Here is a 24,777-nt window from a genome sequence, read left to right on the forward strand (position 1 = left end):
GCCCAGGGCACTCCCTCTTCGAGAGATGTTCCTTGTTCAAGAAATACGGAAGCATCAGACAGCTCAAGTTCCCTCTGTGTTGGTACAATTCATCCCAAATCAGCAACTTCTCTGGAGCTAATCTAAGCTTCCACCCTGCGCATTATGTGGGAAGTTACACTATGGGAGGTTGGGCAGAGGAAGTTATCAGTGCGTACAGGTTGATGAGGTGGTGGGTTGTTTGAAAGTGAAGACTTTAAGCCTCACTTCCAGAAAGAAAGAAAAAGTATCTCTAATGCCAAAACTCAAGCCTGAAACAGGCACAGATGCAAACACCAAAAAGTGTGGGGAAAGGGCATATCCCACAACTTCCCAAAAATCCCAGCCAGACTATTTTTCTCTGTCACGCTTTTCTTCTCAACACATCTGGAAATAGATCACTTGGAAATTAAAAAGATAGCTGCCAAGTTAGGCAGAGCTACAACAGTACGTTAAAAACACACAGAGAGAAAGTTTAAGTAGGTTTTTGTTGAGACTGGGGAAGGAAGGTAAACAGGTGAGAAAAAAGGACTCTCCATTTGAAGTGGCTGTCTCTCATTCCTACTGCACTTTGGAGAAGGGGAGGGTTCTAATGCTTTGGGAATATGCTCCAAGAAATTGTCTTTACATTCTCTTATTTGGTATACAGTGGTACCTCGGTTTAAGAACAGTCCGGCTTAAGAACGATTTGGTTTACAAACTCCGCAAAACTGGACATAATGTCTTGGTTTGAGAACTTTACCTCGGTCTAAGAACGGAATCTGAACGGTGGAAGGGCACCGGTGGCGGGAGGCCTCATTAGGGAAAGCACACCTCAGTTTAGGAACAGTTTTGGTTTAAGAACGGACTTCCGGAACGGATTTAGTTCATAAACCGAAGTACCACAGGATAGATTTCACTTTCTAGAGTGTATCCTCAGCTGCTGGGGATACTTATGATTTGCTATAAGGAAAGAGGGACTGTTTAATGTCCCTGAGGCCAGAATGGTTAAGGCTCCTTAGGGATCTATAATGGAGGTAATGTCATAGTTAAACGAAAACATTAGGTCATCTGCATAGACATGAGTCACTGCATGGCAGAATATATTTGCCCACTGTATTAAAGATTGCTTTATTGATGAAATCCAAAACCAAGCCATTGTACCATATTTTTACATGCTTTATATTTAATAATTTACAGGCGCCAAAGATTTTCAGTGGGAATTCGTGCATGGTTTATTGGAAAATGCTATTTATGGAGGTCGTATAGATAATTACTTTGATATGAGAGTCCTTAGATCATACCTGGAACAGTTTTTTAATTCCAGAGTCATTGCTGACTCAAATTTCCGGGGCAAGAAGATGAGCAGATTTCCATATTCTATCACTCTCCCTAGCTCCTGCAATATATTGGTGAGTATGTGTCCCTTCTTATCAGATGTTAAAATAATATTAATTTTCTTTGGCTTTATTAAATTGGCAGGTGATTATGCTTCTTGTTGCTTAATTGTGGACCAACTTTAGTACTATTAAAGACTTGTTTTATTATGGCTGCTGGCATGCTGAAGGCTGACCAGAACTGAGAGAATCTCAGACTTAGAGACTTAGAGATACCTTATTCTGTCACTACTAGTAGTACAGCTATAAAAAATACAAATACTGGGCTCGTGGTTTTTTTGGATTGTGGGTAATCATTAGATGTCTTTTCCTGATTTGAGCATATGATAACCTGCATTTTAAAAACATCTCTTGTTGTTTTCCTATTAACCACCACATTATTCTAAGAATTTTTACTCAGAAGTAAATTGAATTGAGCTCACTCAAACTTACTCCCAAGGAAATGTATATAGGATTACATCCCTAATGATTTTATTGTTACAGTAGTTACTTTATTATCAAGTTTAAGCTTATTAAGTTTTTTTTAATTTTGTGTCACTTAGATTGATTAATAATATTAACCATATCTATGGGTGCATTCAAAATTATATATTTTTTAGTGTATTCAGACCTCAGCTGGCTAAGAACATAACTAAAAGACTGAAATCTAAATCTGAAATTTATTTCCAAAGTATATTACTCACATGTTTCTCTTCCTTTCATTAAAATAAGAGTGCTTGGAGATTTTTTAATAACATATTGAATACCAGTTTTCCTTTTTGCATAGGATTACCGTCATGTTATTGAAAGTCTTCCCGAAGATGATAAACCTGATTTCTTCGGCTTGCCTGCCAACATTGCTCGCTCATCTCAACGAATGACCAGTTCTCTAGTAAGCATTTGTTTGCTTGTTTATTATCAAGATGTCACATGTCACTTGCTAAAAACATCATATCTGTTCAAAAATAAATCTTACAGGGTTCCCTGTGATAGTGAGTTCTATTGCTTCCAGGCTCGTTCCCTTTTTAGGGAAAAGTAAGGAAAATAAGCCCCTTCATGGATCACTGCCTTGCCGTGGCGAAGGGGCTTGAATAACTCAGAGAAGCTATGAGCTATGCCGTGCAGGGCCACTCAAGATGGACAGGTCATAGTGGAGAGTTTTGACCAAACGTGATCCACCTGGAGCAGGAACTGGCAAGCCACTCCAGTATCCCTGCCAAGAAAACTCCATGGACAAAGACAACAGGCATATAAAAGTGATGATGCTGGAAGATGAGCCCCTCAGGTCGGAAGGCATCCAACATGCTACTGAGGAAGAGCGGAGGACAAGTACAAGTAGATTCAGAGCTGATGAAGCGGCTGGGCCAAAGCCGAAAGGATGCTCAGTTGCGGATATGCATGGAAGCGAAAGGAAAGTCCAAAGAAAAATATTGCATAGGAACCTGGAATGTAAGAACCATGAACCTTGGTAAGTTGGATGTGGTCAAAAATGAGATGGCAAGAATAAATATTGACATCCTGGGCATCAGTGAACTAAAATGGGCGAATTCAGTTCGGATGACCATCAATCACATCTACTACTGTGGGCAAGAATCCCATAAAAGAAATGGAGTGGCCCTCATAGTCAACAAAAGAGTGGCGAAAGCTGTACTGGGATGCAATCTCAAAAATGATAGAATGATCTCGATACGAATCCAAGGCAGACCTTTTAACATCACAGTAATCCAAGTTTATGCACCAACCACTGGTGCTGAAGAAACTGAAATTGACCAGTTCTATGAAGACTTACAACACCTTATAGAAATGACACCAAAGAAGGATGTTCTTCTCATTATAGGGGATTGGAATGCTAAAGTAGGGAGTCAAGAGATAAAAGGAACAACTGGCAAGTTTGGCCTTGGAGTTCAAAACGAAGCAGGGCAAAGGCTAATAGAGTTTTGTCAAGAGAACAAGCTGGTCATCACAAACACTCTTTTCCAACAACACAAGAGACGACTCTACACATGGACATCACCAGATGGGCAGCATTGAAATCAGATAGATAATATTCTCTGCAGCCAAAGATGGAGAAGCTCTATACAGTCAGCAAAAACAAGACCTGGAGCTGACTGTGGCTCGGATCATCAGCTTCTTATAGCAAAATTCAAGCTTAAACTGAAGAAAGTAGGAAAAACCACTGGGCCGGTAAAATACAATCTAAGTCAAATCCCTTATGAATACACAGTGGAAGTGAGGAACAGGTTTAAGGATTTAGATTTGGTGGACAGAGTGCCTGAAGAACTATGGATGGAGGCTCGTAACATTATACAAGAGGCAGCAACTAAAACCACCCTAATGAAAAGGAAATGCAAGAAAGCAAAGTGGCTGTCCAACGAGGCCTTACAAATAGCGGAGGAGAGAAGGCAAGCAAAATGCGAGGGAGATAGTGAAAGATACAGGAAATTGAATGCAGATTTCCAAAAAATAGCAAGGAGAGACAAGAAGGCCTTCTTAAACGAGCAATGCAAAGAAATAGAGGAAAACAATAGAATGGGAAAAACCAGAGATCTGTTCAAGAAAATTGGAGATATGAAAGGAACATTTTGTACAAAGATTTCCATAATAAAAGACAAAAGTGGGAAGGACCTAACAAAAGCAGAAGACATCAAGAAGGGATGGCAAGAATACACAGAGGAACTATACCAGAAAGAAATGGATGTCTCGTATACCCCAGGTAGTATGGTTGCTGACCTTGAGCCAGACATCCTGGAAAGTGAAGTCAAATGGGCTTTAGAAAGCATTGCTAATAACAAGGCCTGTGGAAGTGATGATATTCCAGCTGAACTATTTAAAATTTTAAAAGATGATGCTGTTAAGGAGCTACACTCAATATGCCAGCAAATTTGGAAAACTCAGCAGTGGCCAGAGGATTGGAGAAGATCAGTCTACATCCCAATCCCAAAGAAGGGAAGTGCCAAAGAATGCTCCAACTACCGCACAATTGCACTCATTTCACACGCTAGCAAAGTTATGCTTAAAATTCTACAAGGCAGGCTCAAGCAGTATGTGGACTGAGAACTCCCAGAAGTGCAAGCTGGATTTAGAAGAGGCAGAGGAACCAGAGACCAAATTACAAACATGCGCTGGATTATGGAGAAAGCTAGAGAGTTCCTGAAAGACATCTACTTCTGCTTCATTGACTATGCAAAAGCCTTTGACTGTGTCGCCCACAGCAAACTATGGCAAGTTCTTAAAGAAATGGGAGTGCCTGATCACCTCATCTGTCTCCTGAGAAATCTCAATGTGGGACAAGAAGCTACAGTTAGAACTGGATATGGAACAACTGATTGGTTGAAAATTGGGAAAGGAGTACAGTGGTGCCTCGCAAGACGAAATTAATTCATTCCGCGAATTTTGTCGTCTTGCGATTTTTTTCGTCTTGCGAAACACGGTGTCGGGAAAGTTTTGGAAAAGCTTCAAAAATCACCAAAGTCTTTAAAAACCTCAAAAAAGGCTACCACACCGCGTTCTATGAGTTGCTCCTCGAAGTCAAGTCGAAACTGTATTAACGGTGTTAAGAAAAAGGAAACAAACTTGCAAGACGTTTCCGTCTTGCGAAGCAAGCCCATAGGGAAAATCGTCTTGCGAAGCAGCTCAAAAAACCCTTTCGTCTAGCGAGTTTTTTGTCTTGCGAGGCATTCGACTTGCGAGATACCACTGTATGGCAAGGCTGTATATTGTCCCCCTGCTTATTTAACTTATTTGCAGAATTCATCATGCGAAAGGCTGGGCTGGATGAATCCAAAGCCGGAATTAAGATCGCCGGAAGAAATATCAACAACCTCAGATATGCAGATAACACAACCTTGATGGCAGAAAGTGAGGAGGAATTAGAGAACCTTTTAATGAGGGTGAAAGAGGAGAGCGCAAAATATGGTCTGAAGCTCAACATCAAAAAAATGAAGATCATGGCCACTGGTCCCATCACCTCCTGGCAAATAGAAGGAGAAGAAATGGAGGCAGTGAGAGATTTAACTTTCTTGGGCTCCATGATCACTGCAGATGGTGACAGCAGTCATGAAATTAAAAGACGCCTGCTCCTTGGGAGAAAGGTGATGGCAAATCTAGACAACATCTTAAAAAGCAGAGACATCACCTTACCAACAAAGGTCCATATAGTTAAAGCCATGGTTTTCCCAGTAGTGATGTATGGAAGTGAGAGCTGACCATAAAGAAGGCTGATCGCCGAAGAATTGATGCTTTTGAATTATGGTGCTGGAGGAGACTCTTGAGAGTCCCATAAACTGCAAGAAGATCAAGCGTATCCATTCTTAAGGAAATCAACCCTGAGTGCTCACTGGAAGGACAGATCCTGAAGCTGAGGCTCCAATACTTTGGCCACCACATGAGAAGAGAAGACTCCCTGGAAAAGACCCTGATGCTGGGAAAGATGGAGGGCACAAGGAGAAGGGGACGACAGAGGACAAGATGGTTGGACAGTGTTCTCGAAGCTACCAACACGAGTCTGACCAAACTGCGGGAGGCAGTGGAAGACAGGAGTGCCTGGCGTGCTCTGGTCCATGGGGTCACGAAGAGTCGGACACAACTAAACAACAACAAAGGAAAATAATTCATTCTGAGGGATAATTGATCAAAGGTGATGAGATTCAGATAAAGGATCTGACGCCTCTTCATACTCAGAACAGTTGTGTTGAACCTGTGTTGTATAGACCATGCTAAGGAAGGTGTTGGTTTCTTCTTCTGTCTTATCCAGGACTCTATATATAGAAGGAATTTCTCTCTTCATATGAGGAGGAAATCTTATCTGTTAGTAGAGTCATGGACAGCCTCTCTGCTATAGATTTGGGGAACTTTGGTTCTCTCATGTTGATATATCACAGTAATGGGAAGTGTGATGATAAAGACCCCTTTCTGTAATTTTGTGAAGATTTCACTCCTCATTATATTAGTGGTAGCCCAGCTACTTGGAATCTTATGAAATATCCTATCAAATATTGGGTAGTTTTTATTGAATATTTCCAAGCTACATTAAAGAAATATTTTCAGTCAACTTAGCAGGCAAAACATTCCTCATGTGAATATAAGTAGCTAGAATATGTCCAGGTACATTGAAAGAACCACACAAAGGAATAAACTAAGAACAATTGACACAGAGCCAGTTCTATGGCCAGAGAATGGAAAATAGTTATCAGTTTTACAGTGAAATAATATGTCTGTCTACTCAGAAGTAAGTCTCACTGTGTTCAGTGGGGCTTAGAACCAGGTGAGTGTGTGTGGGATTGCAGCTTTATTTTAGGATACAAAAAGGAGATTGGAGCTAGAAAAAACATCTTCCAATACATACTATCTAACTCTAAATCTTAAATTGCTGAGCTAATTTTTCCTAAAACAAAATATTATCATGTAGTAGTTCAACTATTTTCCTGCTTGGCAGGGGGTTGGACTCGATGGCCCTTGTGGTCTCTTCCAACTCTATGATTCTATGATTCTAACTATTTAATGATAGACGATTAGAAGCTTGCAGGCTGGACAGATGGGAGCCAGAGCTCTGCCACATTTTTGCTAGAATCCAAGATTGTGACTATGGAAGAAGCAAAACCCTCTTGGGGTGTTAATGCTGTGAACCCTTGCATCGTAGGCTCAGGTTGTATATGTGTGAGCGTGTAAATAAGTCATATATCATAAAGACACCAGTCTTCGCTGTCCTTCGCACCTGGAACCTTGGAATCAAGCACTGCTCAAAGTTGGAGGTGGCGTGCAAACAATATTAATTGTACATTGAGTTGCTTGTCAGCACAGATACTCAAAAGAAGGTTCTGCAACAGTGATTAGAGTGCAATGTTAGACTCCAGTCAATTGTTTAATGTCTTTCTATTTGGGGTAAGTCAATTAAAGTGCTGCTTTTGGTGGTGTGCATCCACTTCTCCACCAGGCAAATGGAAGGTGAGAATCTGCTAGCTTCTGAGATATGCTTTTGCAGCTAACATCTCACCAGAAAAACCATAAAGATGGCCATAATGAAGCTGTGTATCAGTTTACCTTGTTCATACATGAGTTCCATTAAATCTGGTGTATTTTCTAATGTTCTGATTCTGGTAACAGAAAGAAATGGAAAACAATGACTGCAAATTTAATTCAGTGATTAAACAAAATTTACTATAGTGCTGGGACGCAGGTGATCTAGGACTTGCCGATCAGAAGGTTGGCAGTTCGAATCCCTGCGACAGGGTGAGCTCCCGTTGCTTGGTCCCAGCTCCTGCCAACCTAGCAGTTCGAAAGCACAAAGTGCTAGTAGATAAATAGGTACCGCTCCAGCGGGAAGGTAAACGGCGTTTCCGTGTGCTGCTCTGGTTCGCCAGAAGCGGCTTAGTCATGCTGGCCACATGACCCGGAAGCTGTCTGCAGACAAACACCGGCTCCCTCGGCCAATAAAGCGAGATGAGCGCCGCAACCCCAGAGTCGGTCATGACTGGACCTAATGGTCAGGGGTCCCTTTACCTTTTACTATAGAGCTATCTAAGGCATTCCTGGAGGAAAGTGACTATCTAGATCCACTCCAGATCTGTTTGGGGCTGAATCTGTCTTGGTTGCGCTGATAGATGACATCTAAAGGGAGAGTGAGAGGGGAAATGTGACCTTGTTGGTCTTTTGGATAGCATCAGCCATGGTATCCTGCTGAACCATCCATGAGAGATGGCTATTGGGTGCACTGTTCTCGGATTCAAAAAGAGCAGGAAAATGCAAGTACTTAAAATTTATTCTGTGAAAAATGTTTGGAATGTCTGTGTTAGAGCTCAGTTACACTGAGGTGTAATGAGTTTCTCTGAGATTTAATGAAGATTAATTGACAATTAATAGCCGTAAATCATTTTTGACAAGAAAGGAGTTATAGCCTTACTCTTTGGTTCACTTTGTGAGCCCATTTGCAGCTTACCAAAGTCTGAGTCCAATTCACTGCTACTTAACTGAAGAAATACTGTACACAATCACTCTTTACAAGATATATCAGAAGCAATAGAAAAGCCCCTGTTTTATCAGGAGATCCAGCCCTCTGATGAATTACTTTAACATATAAGAAAGGTGAACTGAATTAAGGGGTGGTTATTTCAGGATGCATTTTGCTGTATTAAACATTACATCCTAAACAAAAAGAGAAAGGATCATATTGGTGATCCTTTAATTAACCATTGAAACAATCATTTTTATTTCTAGCTTTTTATATTTCAATTGTAATGTGTTTTCTGCATGGAAAGCCATTGTTGAAGCATGCTGGCCCTTCTTTGATGCAGAATACAAATATACGCTGCAGCACAATGCAGCAGACTGCAGAGTCATGGGATCCCCTTTGAAATCTTACTGCATCACGAATGCATTTCCGAACTGAGTGGCATAGTCAGTCAAAAGGAAAACTCCAGTATTCTGTCTAAGCAATGTTAGTGACACTCTGCATATGTGCCTTTGGTATATAAATGCACACAGACACGATTATCACTGTATGCAAGGATCTCTGCAAATTACCCTTTCATAAACGTGACCTGAACCATGAAATTCACACTGTTTTCTTCTAGTCCACATAATTGAAGGATACAGAAATCATTTATAAAGCACTGCTTGCTTTTTATTATTCAATCGTACACTCAGTTATCTTATTGCCATATGGAGTTTTGAACTCGGCTCTGAGCCTCAGCTTTGCAAATTCCTGTCATAAAGATACTTTACGATGCCCTTGAAACATCGCATCATGTTGCAGCAGCCATTTACAGCAGATAATACAGTAGTTGTAAGTCTTTGATTAATAAGGTGTGCATTTTTATAATAATGAAAAATGACTATGAAAAAGTGAAACCTGCCCTTAGCCCATGTTAGTTTAAATTCTGATATAAAGATACTGAGATTTCAGATACAGCGGTGCCTCGCAAGACGAAAAGAATCCGTTCTGTGAGTCTCTTCGTCTAACGGTTTTTTCGTCTTGCGAAGCAAGCCCATTGACGGATTAGCGGATTAGCGCTATTAGCGGCTTAGCGGATAAGCGGCTTAGCGGCTTAGGAAAAGGGGGGAAAGGAAAAAAAACCCGCAGGAACTCGCAAGACATTTTCATCTTGCGAAGCAAGCCCATAGGAGCGGTACCGATTTATCTACTTGCACTTTGATGTGCTTTTGAACTGCTAGGTTGGCAGGAGCTGGGACCGAGCAACGGGAGCTCACCCCGTAGCGGCTTAGGAAAAGGGGGGAAAGGAAAAAAAACCCGCAGGAACTCGCAAGACATTTTCATCTTGCGAAGCAAGCCCATAGGAGCGGTACCGATTTATCTACTTGCACTTTGATGTGCTTTTGAACTGCTAGGTTGGCAGGAGCTGGGACCGAGCAACGGGAGCTCACCCGTCGCGGGGATTCGAACCGCCGACCTTCTGATCAGCAAGTCCTAGGCTCTGTGGTTTAACCCACAGGCCACCCGCGTCCCGGTTGCCTTAGTGTTACATGCAAACAAAGTTACTATACATTCTTAGTTAAATTGGAGGAGTGAGATGCAAAGCAGAATAAATCCATATAACAAATGACTGAACAGAACCAGGACATTTTTTCTGCCTGCAAGTTATACAGATGCTGAAGAGGTGCTGTTTTTGCTGCTGCTGCTGGGTCTAGACAAATATACCTTATTACTAGGGGCTACCTCCCCTGTTCGCTCCCCTTGCCATTCCCTTTGCCGACCCCCCTTTCCCAACACGTGGCCAACCCATCCTCTCTTTATACCTTAACCCACCCATTTGCCTATCCTCTCACAGGCTATCCCACCCCCTTTTAAAGGAGTGCGGGAGGCACTTCAGAGAGAAGTTTGCCTAACTGCTCTCTGAAGCATCTCCCCCCTCCATCACTTGTTTCAGCAGCAATGTTCAATGGAGTGGGAGCACTTCAGAGAGCAGTTTGTGGCAGTCATTGGGGGGGGCTGAAAGGGAGAAAGAAGCTTCTTTCTCTCCTTTGTCTCCCCTCCACCTGCTGCCACTGCTGCACAGAGAGAGAAGAAAGCCTGAATTTTAGCAGAGTTTTTTCTCTGCTTCTCACAGCAGCATCCATGCCCAGCAGCAACTCTCTCATCCTCACTTTATTGTATGGTGGTGGAGCTAGAAAGTGCTTTGCCTCCTTCCCAACTGACAGGACGTTCCTCCTTCAGTCATGGGTGTAATGCTTCATTACAGTGTTCATGTATAAAATCAATTGTATGTAGGCCCAGACTTTATGGCCAAATAATGGATCTTATCTAGAATATCAATGTGATCTGTAGACCTTCATATGCTGTATTTTACATGCATATGCCCTATTCAAATATTTTACTTAGCCATGGAACATCTAGTGGCATTGCATGTCTGACAAGTTTCTTAGGTGCAAGGAGGGGTGCAAACCGGGTCTATGTCTCCCTGTGTTTTGTAACTGGGACAGTTCAAATGAATGTACTCCCTTGGTTTGTTCACACACAGTATATCCATCAGTTTGCTTGTTGGTCTCCTTTTTATTTTCATTTTTGGCTTATTTATAATGACTTACGGTTATATACAGATAAAGACTAACTGACTGTATTCCTAATAAAATGCAGTACATGGCCTCTTCACAGAAACAAGTGGCACATAGTTTTGAACTTTGATGATATTCATATTCACAGCTGGCAGAATGAATGGGTTTTTCACTGTGACAGAGAGGTTCGCTTTTAGTTTGCTTAAGTTAAAATTGCATAAGCTAGCATGTCTCCTGTGATTTGTATTCAAGCTTTTAAGACCTAATTCCCTTGAAAAATATGCTGATGCAGTTCCTTGACATAGTATAAAGCCTGCACATTTTACTTCTGATACTTAGTAAAAACCTCATCTTGCAAATCACTGCCATAAATTATAGTTTGGACATGCACAAGACTAGAATGCATATTGGAAGGATACTGAGACAATCTATGTTTCTCAGTATCCTGACAAAGAGTGCCATTATTGTAGTTACGAATCTTTAGTACTGTCTCATGCTTACAGATCCTTAGTCAAGTTCTCAGTGATATAAGTAAATAAATGATAAAAAATGTAAATGACATTTGGTGTAAGCACTGAGGAAGCTTATGCCGTTTAATTTTTCATACTTAAAAACACATTTCATGGCAGGCTTACGGAAAGAATCCCACTTTTCTTTTTTTAAACATTTGTAAAACGTTGGATTTCATGTAACCCTCGATTTAAATACTTAACTTAATACAAACATTAAATCTAACCAAGCACTAGGAAGCTTCCCAAAATACAAACAATTCATTTTCAGGAGTGTCAAATTACAAGAGACAAAGGATTTTAACATTAGGGCTTAAGTCTTTAGCATTCTTTTCTGGAAATATGTTGACTGAAGCTTTCCTTCCATGTAACATTATTTGTACCTCAAATTATGTACCTGATCCAGCCAGTTTCTTCCACACTCCCTCAGATATGGTTCTCTCATGGTAGAACTGCTGACAAGGAGAGCTGGTTAACAACACTCGTGTCAGCTTGCCAAACTAGCGAGCAGCTGGGGTCTTGAACCTGTTTTCCATTGGCAATGAAGGGAGCCAGAAGGAAGTACTGCAGTCTCTTTGCTGACATGGCCAGTATGATTAAGCCATTTGTCAGCTGGCACAAGAGCTGAAGGTGTTCTGTTTTCACCTTGGCCTAAAATCCTCAGAATCTTCTACGGATCCTCAGACCTTGTTTGTCCCCCAGCTGCTTTGCCTCACCCTGCACTCTCTACACTCATTTGCCATGTGCTGCCTGTCTTCAGGGTTGACCACCTTGAGTGTGTTTTCAAGCTGCCAGCCCTGACATGGAACAGTGCACTATTGCTTCTTATCTAACCTTCCTCTCGCTGCATAAGTTGAGGTTTCCAATATGGACCTACCCATAATTTTGTCCAGTACAGATATATCCTTAACTAAGTACTGTGCTAGCATATACCACAGCACCACCCATATATATATATGTATATATAGGTTTTGGTGTCTTCGGGTGTCTTCCCGTGTAAGAGTCGGGGTGTCTGTGCGACGTTTCGACGAGGTCTCACTCGTCATCTTCAGGCTGGTGCTTTCGGCTTCTTGTTACTGGAACAGAGCAGAGTCTGTTCTGAAACAGACCGAAAGCACCAGCCTGAAGATGACGAGTGAGACCTCGTCGAAACGTCGCACAGACACCCCGACTCTTACACGGGAAGACACCCGAAGACACCAAAACCTGCATTCCTGTACCCGTGAAAATCTACGAAAGCAAATATGTATATATGTATATATGTATATATGTGTGTGTGTGTGTGTGTATATATATATATATATATATGGGATATAGATATAGATATACAGTGGACTCTCGGGTTGCGAATGTGATTCATGTGGGATGCACGTTCGCAACCCGCAGCAGCGCGTATGTGCACGTGCAGGTTGCGATTCAGTGCTTCTGCGCATGAGCAAAGTGCAATTTAGCGCTTCTGCACGTGCGCAACTCCCGAAACCCAGCGGTAACTCATTCCAGTACTTCTGGATTTTGACGGGTTCTTAACCTGAAAAAACGCAACCTGAAGCTTCTGTAACTCGAGGTATGGCTGTAGATATAGATGGGTGGCGCTGTGGTCTAAACCACTGAGCCTCTTGGGTTTGCCAATCAAAAGTAGGCAGTTTGAATCCATGCAACGGAATGACCTCCCGTTGCTCTGTCCCAGCTCCTGCCAACCTAGCCATTCAAAAGCATACCAGTTTGAGAAGATAAATAGGTACCGCTGCAACGGGAATGTAAAACTGCGCTCTGGCTTCCGTCATGGTGTCCCGTTGCACCAGAAGCAGTTTAGTCATGCTGGCCGCATGACCCGGAAAAGCTGTCTGCGGACAAACTTCCAGGCTCCCTTGGCCTGGAAGCAGAGATGAGCGCCCCACCCCATAGTTGAATTCTGGACTTAACTGGCCAAGGGGTCCTTTACCTATACTTATTAGTAAGCACAGCAGTTACAGCCATAGAATTGTAGGGTTGGAATTTTACTTTTAAAAGACAACTGAAGGCAGCCCTCTTTAGGGAAGTTTTTAATGTCTAATGCTGTATTGTTTTTAATATTCAGTTGGAAGCCGCCCAGAGTGGCTGGGGAAACCCAGCCAGATGGGCGGGGTATAAATATTATATTATTATTATTATTATTATTATTATTATTATTATTATTATTATTATCCCCAGAGCATCTAGGACACCCCCCACAATGCAGGAAACTCAGCTAAAGCACCCATGACAGATTGACATCCAACCTCTGCTTAATGACAGAGACTCCACCACCTCCCGAGGGAGTCCATTCCACTGTCTTTACTGTCAGAAAGTTATTCTTTCAGACGATGAAAGCCAGTAAAGTACAGATGAAGCAAAATATCATTTGACACCTCAGCCTGCTCCAGCAAAAGGCTAGGAGAAGAATAAGTTGTTTATGTGTACTTCCCCAAAGAGTCTTTCTTGCAGTTAAGTAGAGGCAGGAAATCACTGCATTGGAAAATAGGCTCCATTTTACATTCATCAAAAGTAGACCATGTGACTGAAAATAGCTTTTCTGTGTTTGGATTGAATCAGGGTCATCTTTCATGAGTTTCTTTGCTAGTGTTTATTCAGGGCACATAACATAATTTTTAGATGCCGCTACCTATTTTGAAAACTGTCTGTTGCCATTAACATGGTAAAAAATAGTATATTTTCAAGCGAGGTGATAAAATCTGAGGAAATAACATTTCTGTCACATATATTATACAGTAACTAAATATGGTAGGTGGCAGTAGAGTACTTGCCTTTTTATTTTCCTGTTGATGGGGAGGTGAAAATGTAGAAGAAGGTTTATTGGCTGATTTTATAAGAAAAAAATAATCAAGTCATTAAAGATTTTGTACTTTAGTACAAAAGTCTGCCACAGAGTTTTGAAGAGATAATTCTGCAGAAGCTGTACAAAACTCATTTTTGTCACTTATCTTTGAATTTAATGTATGTTTACATTCTGTGACTTGTTAAAACTGTTGAGTAGATTTGCTTAAATAAACAAATGGTTTAGCCATATTTAATATAGAGTAGGGGAAATCTGTAGCTAAGCTACATTGCAGACAGAACAGAATCAATTTTTTAATATATATAAAAATTAACTTAAACATATGCATGTAGTTACTAAAAATTAAAGCAACTTTTAGTTCATATATTATTTTCCAGTTCAGATTTTATCCTTTAAATTGTACATTTCTTATGAAAATCAACCCTTTCTGTATTCATGTGTATAGAGAGCCTTTCCTATCAACCTTTGCATCTAGTGGCTTAGTTCATTGATGGATGGGAAAGAACAGGGGTCAGAAAACTTATTCAGCAGGGGGCCGGTCCACTGTCCCTCGGACCTTGTGGGGGGCCGGACTATATTTTTTTGGGGGGAATGAACAAATTCCTATGCCCCACAGAATAACCCAGAGATGCATTTTAAATAAAAGGACACATTCTACTCATGTAAAAACATGCTGATTCCCGGACTGTCCGTGGGCCAGATTCAGAAGCCGATTGGGCCGGATCTGGCCCCTGGCCTTAGTTTGCCTGCCCATGAACTAGAATGTAAGGTAGAATTATTTCACTCAGGCGGGTTAGGACTGCCACATAGTATTATGAAGTTCAGGATGAGAGAGGATTTTCAGCCATAACATTGCATTGTGCCATGGAAAAGGCTCTACTTTCCTTAAGAAGAAATAGTGTGCAAGCACCTCCTCAATTTCTGGCCTTTCTAACCCCAAGTTTGCTTTCCAGGCTTCCAGCTTGCCCTTTGCATTCTCATTTGAACTCCACAGCACTTTTTCTGCTAGTACTTAGATTGTTGTGTAGATTGCAAGAACTTCAGTCACAAGCTAAGATTTTTTTTTATATACAAAGGTGGTTTCTTTGCTTGTTTGAGGGTTCTTTTCTTTAGAAACAGAGTGCATTATTGGTTCATAGTGGTTTAGAGTGTTTTCCCGTCTTTCAGTTTTCCAGAAACAAGCATTAAAGTAACCAGTGTGTAACTTCCAGGATTCACCCTGAGCTTTTTTAAAAAAATGGTGTTATGTTAACCACTCAGCTAAGGGCATGAGAAACTTTTTTTTTGTTTTGGCCAATGAAAGAAATAATTACTAGTCTTCACCTTCATTTTGCTCCTCTTAAGAGACCAGATAAAGATTAGTTTGGCTAATATGAGTGCAATAAAATATACTCATTTGACAGGATTTTTTTTGTAATCTTATATATGTTGGGAGGAATAAGAGGGGGCATCTAATTACTGTATTTTCCCATGTATAAGAATATATTTTCCCCCATTTTTTAAAGTTTAAAATTGGGGGTCTTCTTATACATGGAATGTTTAAAATATTTATTTCTTAATTTTGGGCTCAAAAATTAGGGGTTATCTTATACACTGGGGTGTTTTATACACGGAAAAATACGGTATATGGCTTAGTATAAATCTCTTTTATCTAGTAGCAGAAATATTGCTTCTGCTCAGAAAAAGCTAGGGTGCATTTTCGATTTTCAAGGGAACAAAACATTCCCAATATGTTAAGTGATGCATTTCCATCAAAATTCAAAAAAATTTGTATCTAGTTTGAGAATGGAAATGTTAAAAAAAAAATCCCATTTGTGTCTATGGTCCTTTTAAAGCTTGAATTTGTTTTCTTCAATGTTTAGCAAATTAATCGATAGCAACAATTATAAAAGTTAAAATAATACTTCCACAGACTACCAACTAGTGAGGCTTCATGTTCTAGCAACTCTGATAAATTATTTTAATTTGCTTTCACTGAACCAAACAACAGTACATAATTTATCAGACAAACAAAGAAAATGAAACAGTGCATCATCACACATTTTTCAAGATTAGAAAATCAATCAAAAATGCACTGGTGGACTTTAAGTGGATAATTCTGACTATTTAACAACTAAATAGTTTGCTCTAGAGAAAGATTAATGTTTATTTATTTCAAAAGTTCTGTGTGGCCAAGCAAAACAGGAACTACACTGTAGTTTTAAAATCTTAGAAGAAACAACCACTTTAAATAACATGTAAACAGAAAATAAACATGCCGCTATTTTATTGATCTTGAATTTAAAATTGTTTCATTTCTTCTTGGGAGCTACCCTGACAGCTCTGTTACAGGTCAGCCTGTAAATATTGATAAGATAAATAAATGTCAGTGTGGGCAATGCTACTGCATTGCTGTGAAAAAAATGCATAACAATTCATAGATATTTTATTATTCCAACAAGGGTGAAGTAAAATGAAACTATCCCACTTAAACCTCCAAAAATCCCAGTTGAACTTTTCTTTAAAAGATAAAATACTGATTTCTTGCTACGATCAAAACTAATAAATGCAGCTTATTTTTTAATATTCCTTGTTGGAAAGATTCCCCCCCCCCTTCACCAGAGCCTCTAGCAAGGCTTATTGCAAGACAGGCGCATGAGGGGTGTGCATGGCATTCTTACAGCTGACGGTCTCTATAGGCCCAAACAAATGCCAGCATCTGTGCCTCAATAGTGATAGCAGCAAGACCAGGGGTCAGCAAACTTTTTCTGTGGGGGACTGGTTCACTGTCCCTCAGAACTTGTGGTGGGTCGGACCACGTGTGCATGCATGCGCACACTCCCTCCCTCAGAGACAGAGCGGCTGAGATACCTCTACTCACCACGTTCAGACAGAGCGAGCTGGGCTGGGCTGGGCTGGGGAGGGTCTCAGTTTGTGCGGAGAGGCTGCAGTCACCCTGCCGGGAAGGGCCCCTACCCCGGGGTGTCCATGACCATGCTGCTAATGTGCCACCACCAAGCAGCATAGAAGAGTCCTCCTCCTCTTCCTCCTCCTCCTCCTCCCTCCTCGCAGGCCCTCTGCTCCCGCTTCTTCCCGCCCCTTCGCTTCTCCTCCTCCCTTCTCGGAGCTAGATGTCAACAAGGCGCCCTGCCCTGCGCCTCGCCCCGATTGGAGCAGCGAGTCTCGGGAAGGGTCGCCATTGGCCGCCAGCTCGCGTCAAACCGGCCAGGGGAGGGGAGGCCTGAGGTTGCTAAGGCTTCGGATTGGCCAGTATTGCGGAAGTCTGAGCAACCTCAGAGCATGCTGGGAGATTTAGTCGGGGGGATCGCAAAAAAAATGGCGCCCGGAGAAAAAATGGTGATCGCAACGATCCAAGCGGTGGTTGCAGAACCATTCACGGGCCGGATCCAGAGGGCAATTGGGCCAGATCCAGCCCGCGGACCATAGTTTGCCGACCCCTGAGCAAGACAATGTATGCTTGCTTCCTTCTCCTACCATATCACAAGGATTTCAATAATATGTGATTTAATCCTGCACATATTTATGATTGCTACAGTTGCATTGCCATCATGAATATACATGCATATGTATATTCATGTATATGTATATTCATGTATATGTATAGTTAGGGTACTGCAGCCTTGAGTCGGATTTGAAGTGCTTGATTCCACCCCAACCTCCAGAAGACAATTCTGTTTATTTGACTTACCCATAACCTTACTAGAGAATTGTCTAAGTGTTCACACACTGTCATATTATCTTTTTATCTCACAGGTAATTTCACAGCTTCGGATCTTGAGCAGGTCTGTAACTGCTGGCTGCAAATTTGACAGGGAAATCTGGTCTAATGAGCTTTCTCCAGTCCTCAATCTATGGAAGAAGCTTAATCAGGTAAGAGGGTCATTTGTTGGTAAAGTTTTCAGTGTTACTTTCAATAGAACAGTCTAGGTAAAATGCCTGTATCATTCATTTGAAAGATGGGCATTCCACAGAAAGGGAATTCCAGTACAACATGGATTTCAGATTATATTTTGTTGGAACCAAGTTTTTCAAGAGACAAGTAATATCACCTCACAGGTAGTGAGCATATCTCCGGAAGTAGCACTGCTCAATATAATTGGCTAAGGACTAGATTTTTCAAAAAAATTAATTTTCTGTATGGGTCGATTCTATTTTCTGTACCATTGTGGCATATTCAAAGGATCTGCAGTTCCTTGTTAAATTTTGACTAAAATAAATTCTGCAATATATACAGGTTTATGTAAATTTGTTTTGATTTTCATCATCTGTTTGAATACTACATGTATTCTTTGTATATTGTTTTAAAAATGAGTACAATAATTAGATAACTGGAGTGAGAATGGATGAGAAATCTGTACATTTAGGAGACAATAATGACTATGGCAGAGGCCTAAAGGAAACATGTTAGTTTTATACTGCTGACATGAAGTTACTTCCAAAGCCAAAATTTGAATTATGTCCCTTTCAGTATCAACCTTAAGTCATTGCTGTGAGTGGGAAATATAAATGTAAACAAATAAGCAATGAATTGGATGAAGCCAATGGCATTAGTAAACAACAGGAAATACCGACGATGAAGAATGGAGAATGAAGCTGTTAGACTATGCTGAGTTGGATAAATTGACTGGGAAAATTAGATATCTAAGAGACCAAAAGTTCATCAAGGACTGGGGAAAATTTGTGGAATATCTGAAAAGTATAAGTGAGGGACAGATAACGCTAGAGGGATTTAAAGAAGCACTGTGAAATTTGAGAAGTATTGTTTGAAGGGAATAGAAAAAGAAAGGTTTAAATAATTACAATACAAATCTAAGGAATGCGTAATTTAAATAACGACTATTGATGATTTACGGAAAAGCTGAAGGAAGTCCAGAAAAGAGATAATTTGTGAAAAATTGGATGTGAAATTATTGTGTGTTTTTGTTGTAAACTAATAAAAATTATTTTTTTTTAAAAAAAGAAGCCAATGGCATTAGTGTGTGGAAATGCTGTCATGAGTATTGACCAGCACATACAGGATTCCACTTGAATCCAGCTTTTAGCACACCTCTGTAGATGATCCCCCTTCCCCTTTGCACATTTAGTAAATGCATATAGGTAACACCTGAAAAAAAATATTGTGGTGCTCCCTTTCTTAAGCCAGCATTGCAGCTTTTATCTGTTGTAGCCAAATATCTCAGTTGTGAGTTGATGTGCTGGGCTTGGACATTTTCAATCATTGCTTGGAAATCATCCAGGTTGACTGCTGGCACTGTCAAAACCGACTTTGAAAACCATTAGTTGTGGGAGATGTATGCAGATCTGCTCAAGTAAGGACCAGAATTATTATCTTCCTGGTTCAGTTAGTAGAAACTGCCAACCAAAAATTATACTTTCATACCTGAAAAACTATGAATATTTTTTAATATAGATGCCTCTTTCCAAATTCCTTTGGATGAATCACTTTCCATTTTTAATCTACATAATTACTCACTGCATTTTATATTTTATTAAAATCAATATGATTAACTAATAGACACATTTCTTTCTGATGGTCATTTTGAATTAAAAATTACTCAGTTAAGAATACTAATCAGCATTAAGTGCCGTTTGTGCCCCTCAAAATTATAATTAATTTTGAAATACTTTAATTTTTAAGTGAGGAAACATTGCAGACTTGAAATAATTTTAATAGTTCTCTTTAGTACACATTAATGTATATTTAAAATATATTTCACTAAGAAAATTATGAAAACTTGACATCTCTCCACAGCCTACTAAACTACAGAATTTTTGTTACTAAATATTATAATGAACAGTTCTGCAAAGCGTAGCCTTTTTTTAAAAAAAAATTATAATAATAATGATGATGCATATGTTTGTAATGCTTGGGGTGTAGTTCTGTAGTCAATAAACTAAATTACTTTCATTGTACTGCACTAAAGTGGAACCACTTATCATTACAAAGTTTCTCTAAAAGTATTATTTCCCTGTTTTGAGCAGGAGGTACCCCACAAAAGTAATTTGCATGATACTGTTACTAGGAGTCTCTGCAACAGTTTGTGAGGATTTTTCAAGGGTCCACAAATTTAGTCACCATAGCAACCACACAGTCACTTTCTTTGCCTCTGATCATGCTCTGATCATGGTGTGGCAATATAAATCTCTGATTTTATGCTGCATTTCGTATAGGGGCATTCTAAGTGCCACTGAACTGCAGGAACTCCCCAGCAAACCCTTGTGCACAACTTTGTTGTTGTTGTTTAGTCGTTTAGTCGTGTTTCCGACTCTTCTCGACCCCATGGACCCGAGCACGCCAGGCACTCCTGTCTTCCACTGCCTCAAAAAACCCCCAATAACTTTTCTGTCCGGATTTTCACTGTTAAAAATTGGCAGTCCTGGAGTTGGTGCTGATCACACAAAAAATAACTTGACCACTAAGGCTTCTATCCTATTGTAGTTTGTAGTCAGTGAAGACACATTGTGGCAGTCGCAGATCATCTGTGCTGTTTTCAAGAAAAGTTCATGAATAGGATAATTTTGAAACCAGACACGGAATGCAAAAGTGTTGCGAAGTTTGTGTATTTGTGTCTATGTAGCAAATTCCTATTACTAGAAATGAGTACAGTTATACCTCGGGTTACGAACGCTGTGAGTTACTTCTGGGTTTCGGCGCATGCGCAGAAGCGCAAAACAATGTCATGCACATGCGCAGAAGAATCTAAACGCATCATGGGCGTGCGCAGATACAGTGCTTGAGGCTGCGAACACTGTGGCTTGCGAACACACCTCCCGCACGGATCATGTTCGCAACGCAAGATATGACTGTACATGATAACTGAATCTGGACTGGATCTTATATTCACCACATGGATTATTATTATTATTATTATTACTATTATTATAATTTCTATACAATTTCTAATTAATTACATTTCTATACCGACCTTCATCCTAAGATCACAAGGCAGTTTACAATATAAAAACACAAAAATGCATACCACAATAACAAATAAAAACAATAACCCGTACATAGTTTAAAAGGCCATAGATCATTGAATTAGCCAAAGGCTTGGCAGAACAATGTTTTTGCCTGGCACCTAAATATATGTAATAATTGGCATCACCATGATGAATTTCCCACCCCATGACCCCATCTAGTAGGACCCACTGTGTGAGCCATTGTGTAGTGATTTTTTTCCACTAGTAGTTATCAGTGATATGGATTGGTGGTGAAGAAACTCACTATATAAATGTGGGAACAGCGCAGCTGACAACAAGAATAATGTGGTGTGCTAACGTTGTCAAAATAAATTCTGGCGGAGCTTTCCTATTTATTTTCCTTTCTTTTGACAATGGTGACTGGAAAGAGAGTGGTAAATGAAGCCCATGAAAAGCCACCTAAATCAGTTGCAGCCGTCAGGCCATTTTCTGAAGCAACTTCTTGGTAAAAACTGACAGGCAATGAAAGTATTGTCACTGCTATACCATATAGTAAATGTGATTGATAACCTTTTTCTACATATTGAATTAAAATCTAAATAAGTCAGCCACTGTGCTCTTCTGAAATTTAGTTCAGCACACTTGTACGCATATAGCAAGAATTAGTCCATTGTGGAAATAGTTTGGCATGTTCAATTGTAACTTTCTTTCCACAGAGTAATATATATATATATATATATATATATATATATATATATATATATATATATATATATGCAGGTTTTGGTGTCTTCGGGTGTCTTCCCGTGTAAGAGTCGGGGTGTCTGTGCGACGTTTCGACGAGGTCTCACTCGTCATCTTCAGGCTGGTGCTTTCGGCTTCTTGTTACTGGAACAGAGCAGAGTCTGGTGTTTGAGTTCCTATAAATACTGTTGAGGGGTGTGGTGTATAGCCTCCAACGTTCTGGGCAGAGAGGAAGTTCCTAGATTAGTGTGCCTTTTCTTCTTTTGTTTCTTAATTACTTGAGGGATATCTTGGGTGATTACATGAGTGATATTCTGAATACCACTGGGTGGGTCATTAAGTGTAGATTAGTTGCTAAAGCTTTCGTGTCTTGACCTCTTGAGCTTGTGAAGAGTTTTTCTGAGAAGATGGCTGTGCTGCATTTAGTTGTGCTCTGGCTTGGCTTCGTGTATAGGGGCGAGCTGTGGTTTTGTGCCTTGTGCCAGCCAGATCTGTGTAGGGATTGCAGGGGGGTGCAGCATCCGGAGGTGCCACTATAGTTTGGCTACTGGATGGAGTCTGTAATATGTCTGTGGAGAGGGTCTGGGTTTGGGTCTGGTGTGGTTGATTGGTGACGACGTTCTGTGTGCCTCTGGTTCTGGTGTCGGTTTTTGTGGGGAGGGCTAATTTCCAGATGTCTGGCAGGCGGGACGTGTCGTCACGCTTGTTCATGTTGTGAGGGTGTTTCTCTATCTCGATGGCTTCCATGATTATTCTCTTGTGGTGATGTTCCATGTTAAAGAGCAATTTGGAATCTGCAAAATTAATTTCGTGTCCTGTTTCTTTCATGTGTTGGAAAAGAGAGGAAGTTTTTTCTTCTTTTTTGACGGCATTCTTGTGTTCTGCGATACGTGCATTTATTCGTCTGTTTGTTTGTCCAATGTACGTGGCTGGGCAGACTTTGCAGGGTATTTCATAGACCCCTTGGTTTTCCAGCTGGATTTTGTCTTTTGGGTTTCTGAGGATATTGGCTATTTTTTGGTTGGTGCAGAAGGCTGTTTTGATATTGTGTTTATGGAGGATTTTGCTGATTTTGTCTGTAGTGCCCTTGATATAAGGAAGGAGGGCCATGCCATTGTTTTCTTCTGTGTCTTGGTTTTTGGGGGGTGTTTCTTTTTGGATTAGCTTCGTAACCCTGTTTTTCTGGTATCCATTGGCGATTAACACATTTGAGAGATTCTGTAACTCAGTTGTCAAGTGGTCTTTGTCAGCCAGGCGTTTGGTTCTGGAGATGAGAGTCTTGGCTACGGAGTTTATTTGTGCAGGGTGGTGGTGTGATTGTGCATGTAAGTAGCGGTTGGTGTTTTTTCCGGTAGATAGTGTGTCCTAGGGAGCCATCAGGTTTTTTGTAGATTAGGACGTCAAGAAAGGGGAGTTGGTTGTTGTCTTCTATTTCCATAGTGAATTGTATTTTGGGGTGTAGGCTGTTGAGATGTGTGAGGAAGCTATCTAGTTTTTCTTTCCCGTGTGGCCAAATTACAAAGGTGTCGTCAACATATCTGAGCCAAAGTTTGGGTTTGTGTTCTGACTTGTCTAAAGCATTGGTTTCAAAGTGTTCCATGTACAAATTTGCGATGACCGGTGAGAGGGGTGATCCCATAGGTGCTCCTTCTATCTGTTTGTATCTTTGTCCATTGTGGATGAAGTACGTGTTGGTTAGGCAGTGGTTGGTCAGGTCCAGGATGTATTTGGGGGGGTTGTATTTGTTTTGAATGGCTGTCAAGGCTTCATTAATGGGCACTTGAGTGAAGAGAGATACAACATCGAAGCTCACAAGTAGGTCATCGGGATGTAGGTATTGTTTCTTTATTGTTTCTATGAACTGGAAGGAGTTAGTAACGTGTGAAGCGATGGATTCTGCATAGGGCTGAAGTTGCTTAGCGAGAAATTTAGCGAGATTTTGTAGAGGTGAGCCTATGGAGCTGACTATTGGTCTGAGTGGTGTTCCTTCTTTGTGTATCTTGGGGAGACCGTAGAGTTTGGGGCATCTGGATGATTTTTCTCTGGGGATGATTCTTAGCTGGATTTCTTCACTGATAGGAGAGGCTTTTATTTTGGATTTGGTGGTTTTTTCCAGATAGGTGGTGGGATCTGTTTTTATAGGTTGGTAGGTAGGGTCTTGGAGTAGATTTGATAGTTTTGCTTGGTAGTCCGATGTGTTCATCACAACAGTGGCGTTGCCTTTGTCTGCTGGGAGAATGATTATGTTGTTGTCTTTCCTCAGGTTGGTGAGTGCTTTCTGTTCTTCTTCCTCTCTGCCCAGAACGTTGGAGGCTATACACCACACCCCTCAACAGTATTTATAGGAACTCAAACACCAGACTCTGCTCTGTTCCAGTAACAAGAAGCCGAAAGCACCAGCCTGAAGATGACGAGTGAGACCTCGTCGAAACGTCGCACAGACACCCCGACTCTTACACGGGAAGACACCCGAAGACACCAAAACCTGCATTCCTGTACCCGTGAAAATCTACGAAAGCATATATATATATATATATATATATATTTGCTTTCGTAGATTTTCACGGGTACAGGAATGCAGGTTTTGGTGTCTTCGGGTGTCTTCCCGTGTAAGAGTCGGGGTGTCTGTGCGACGTTTCGACGAGGTCTCACTCGTCATCTTCAGGCTGGTGCTTTCGGCTTCTTGTTACTGGAACAGAGCTCTGTTCCAGTAACAAGAAGCCGAAAGCACCAGCCTGAAGATGACGAGTGAGACCTCGTCGAAACGTCGCACAGACACCCCGACTCTTACACGGGAAGACACCCGAAGACACCAAAACCTGCATATATATATATATATACACACACACACACACACACACACACACATATATATATATATGCAAATTAGGCTACATTAAAACAATAG

General features: G+C 40.8%; 1 protein-coding gene across 1 annotated transcript in view; it reads left to right on the forward strand.

Moving 5' to 3' along the window:
* Window positions 1-24,777, forward strand: part of DYNC2H1 (dynein cytoplasmic 2 heavy chain 1) — a 160,465-nt gene that overhangs the window by 111,686 nt on the left and 24,002 nt on the right. The window contains exons 81-83 of the mRNA XM_082219683.1: window positions 1,198-1,409; window positions 2,161-2,265; window positions 17,958-18,074. Of these exons, the coding sequence (XP_082075809.1) occupies window positions 1,198-1,409; window positions 2,161-2,265; window positions 17,958-18,074 (434 nt within the window). The remainder of the gene's footprint in view (window positions 1-1,197; window positions 1,410-2,160; window positions 2,266-17,957; window positions 18,075-24,777) is intronic.

The sequence above is a fragment of the Podarcis vaucheri genome (assembly GCF_965113315.1).
Source record: "Podarcis vaucheri genome assembly, chromosome: 4".
NCBI classification, from domain to species: Eukaryota; Metazoa; Chordata; class Lepidosauria; order Squamata; family Lacertidae; genus Podarcis; species Podarcis vaucheri.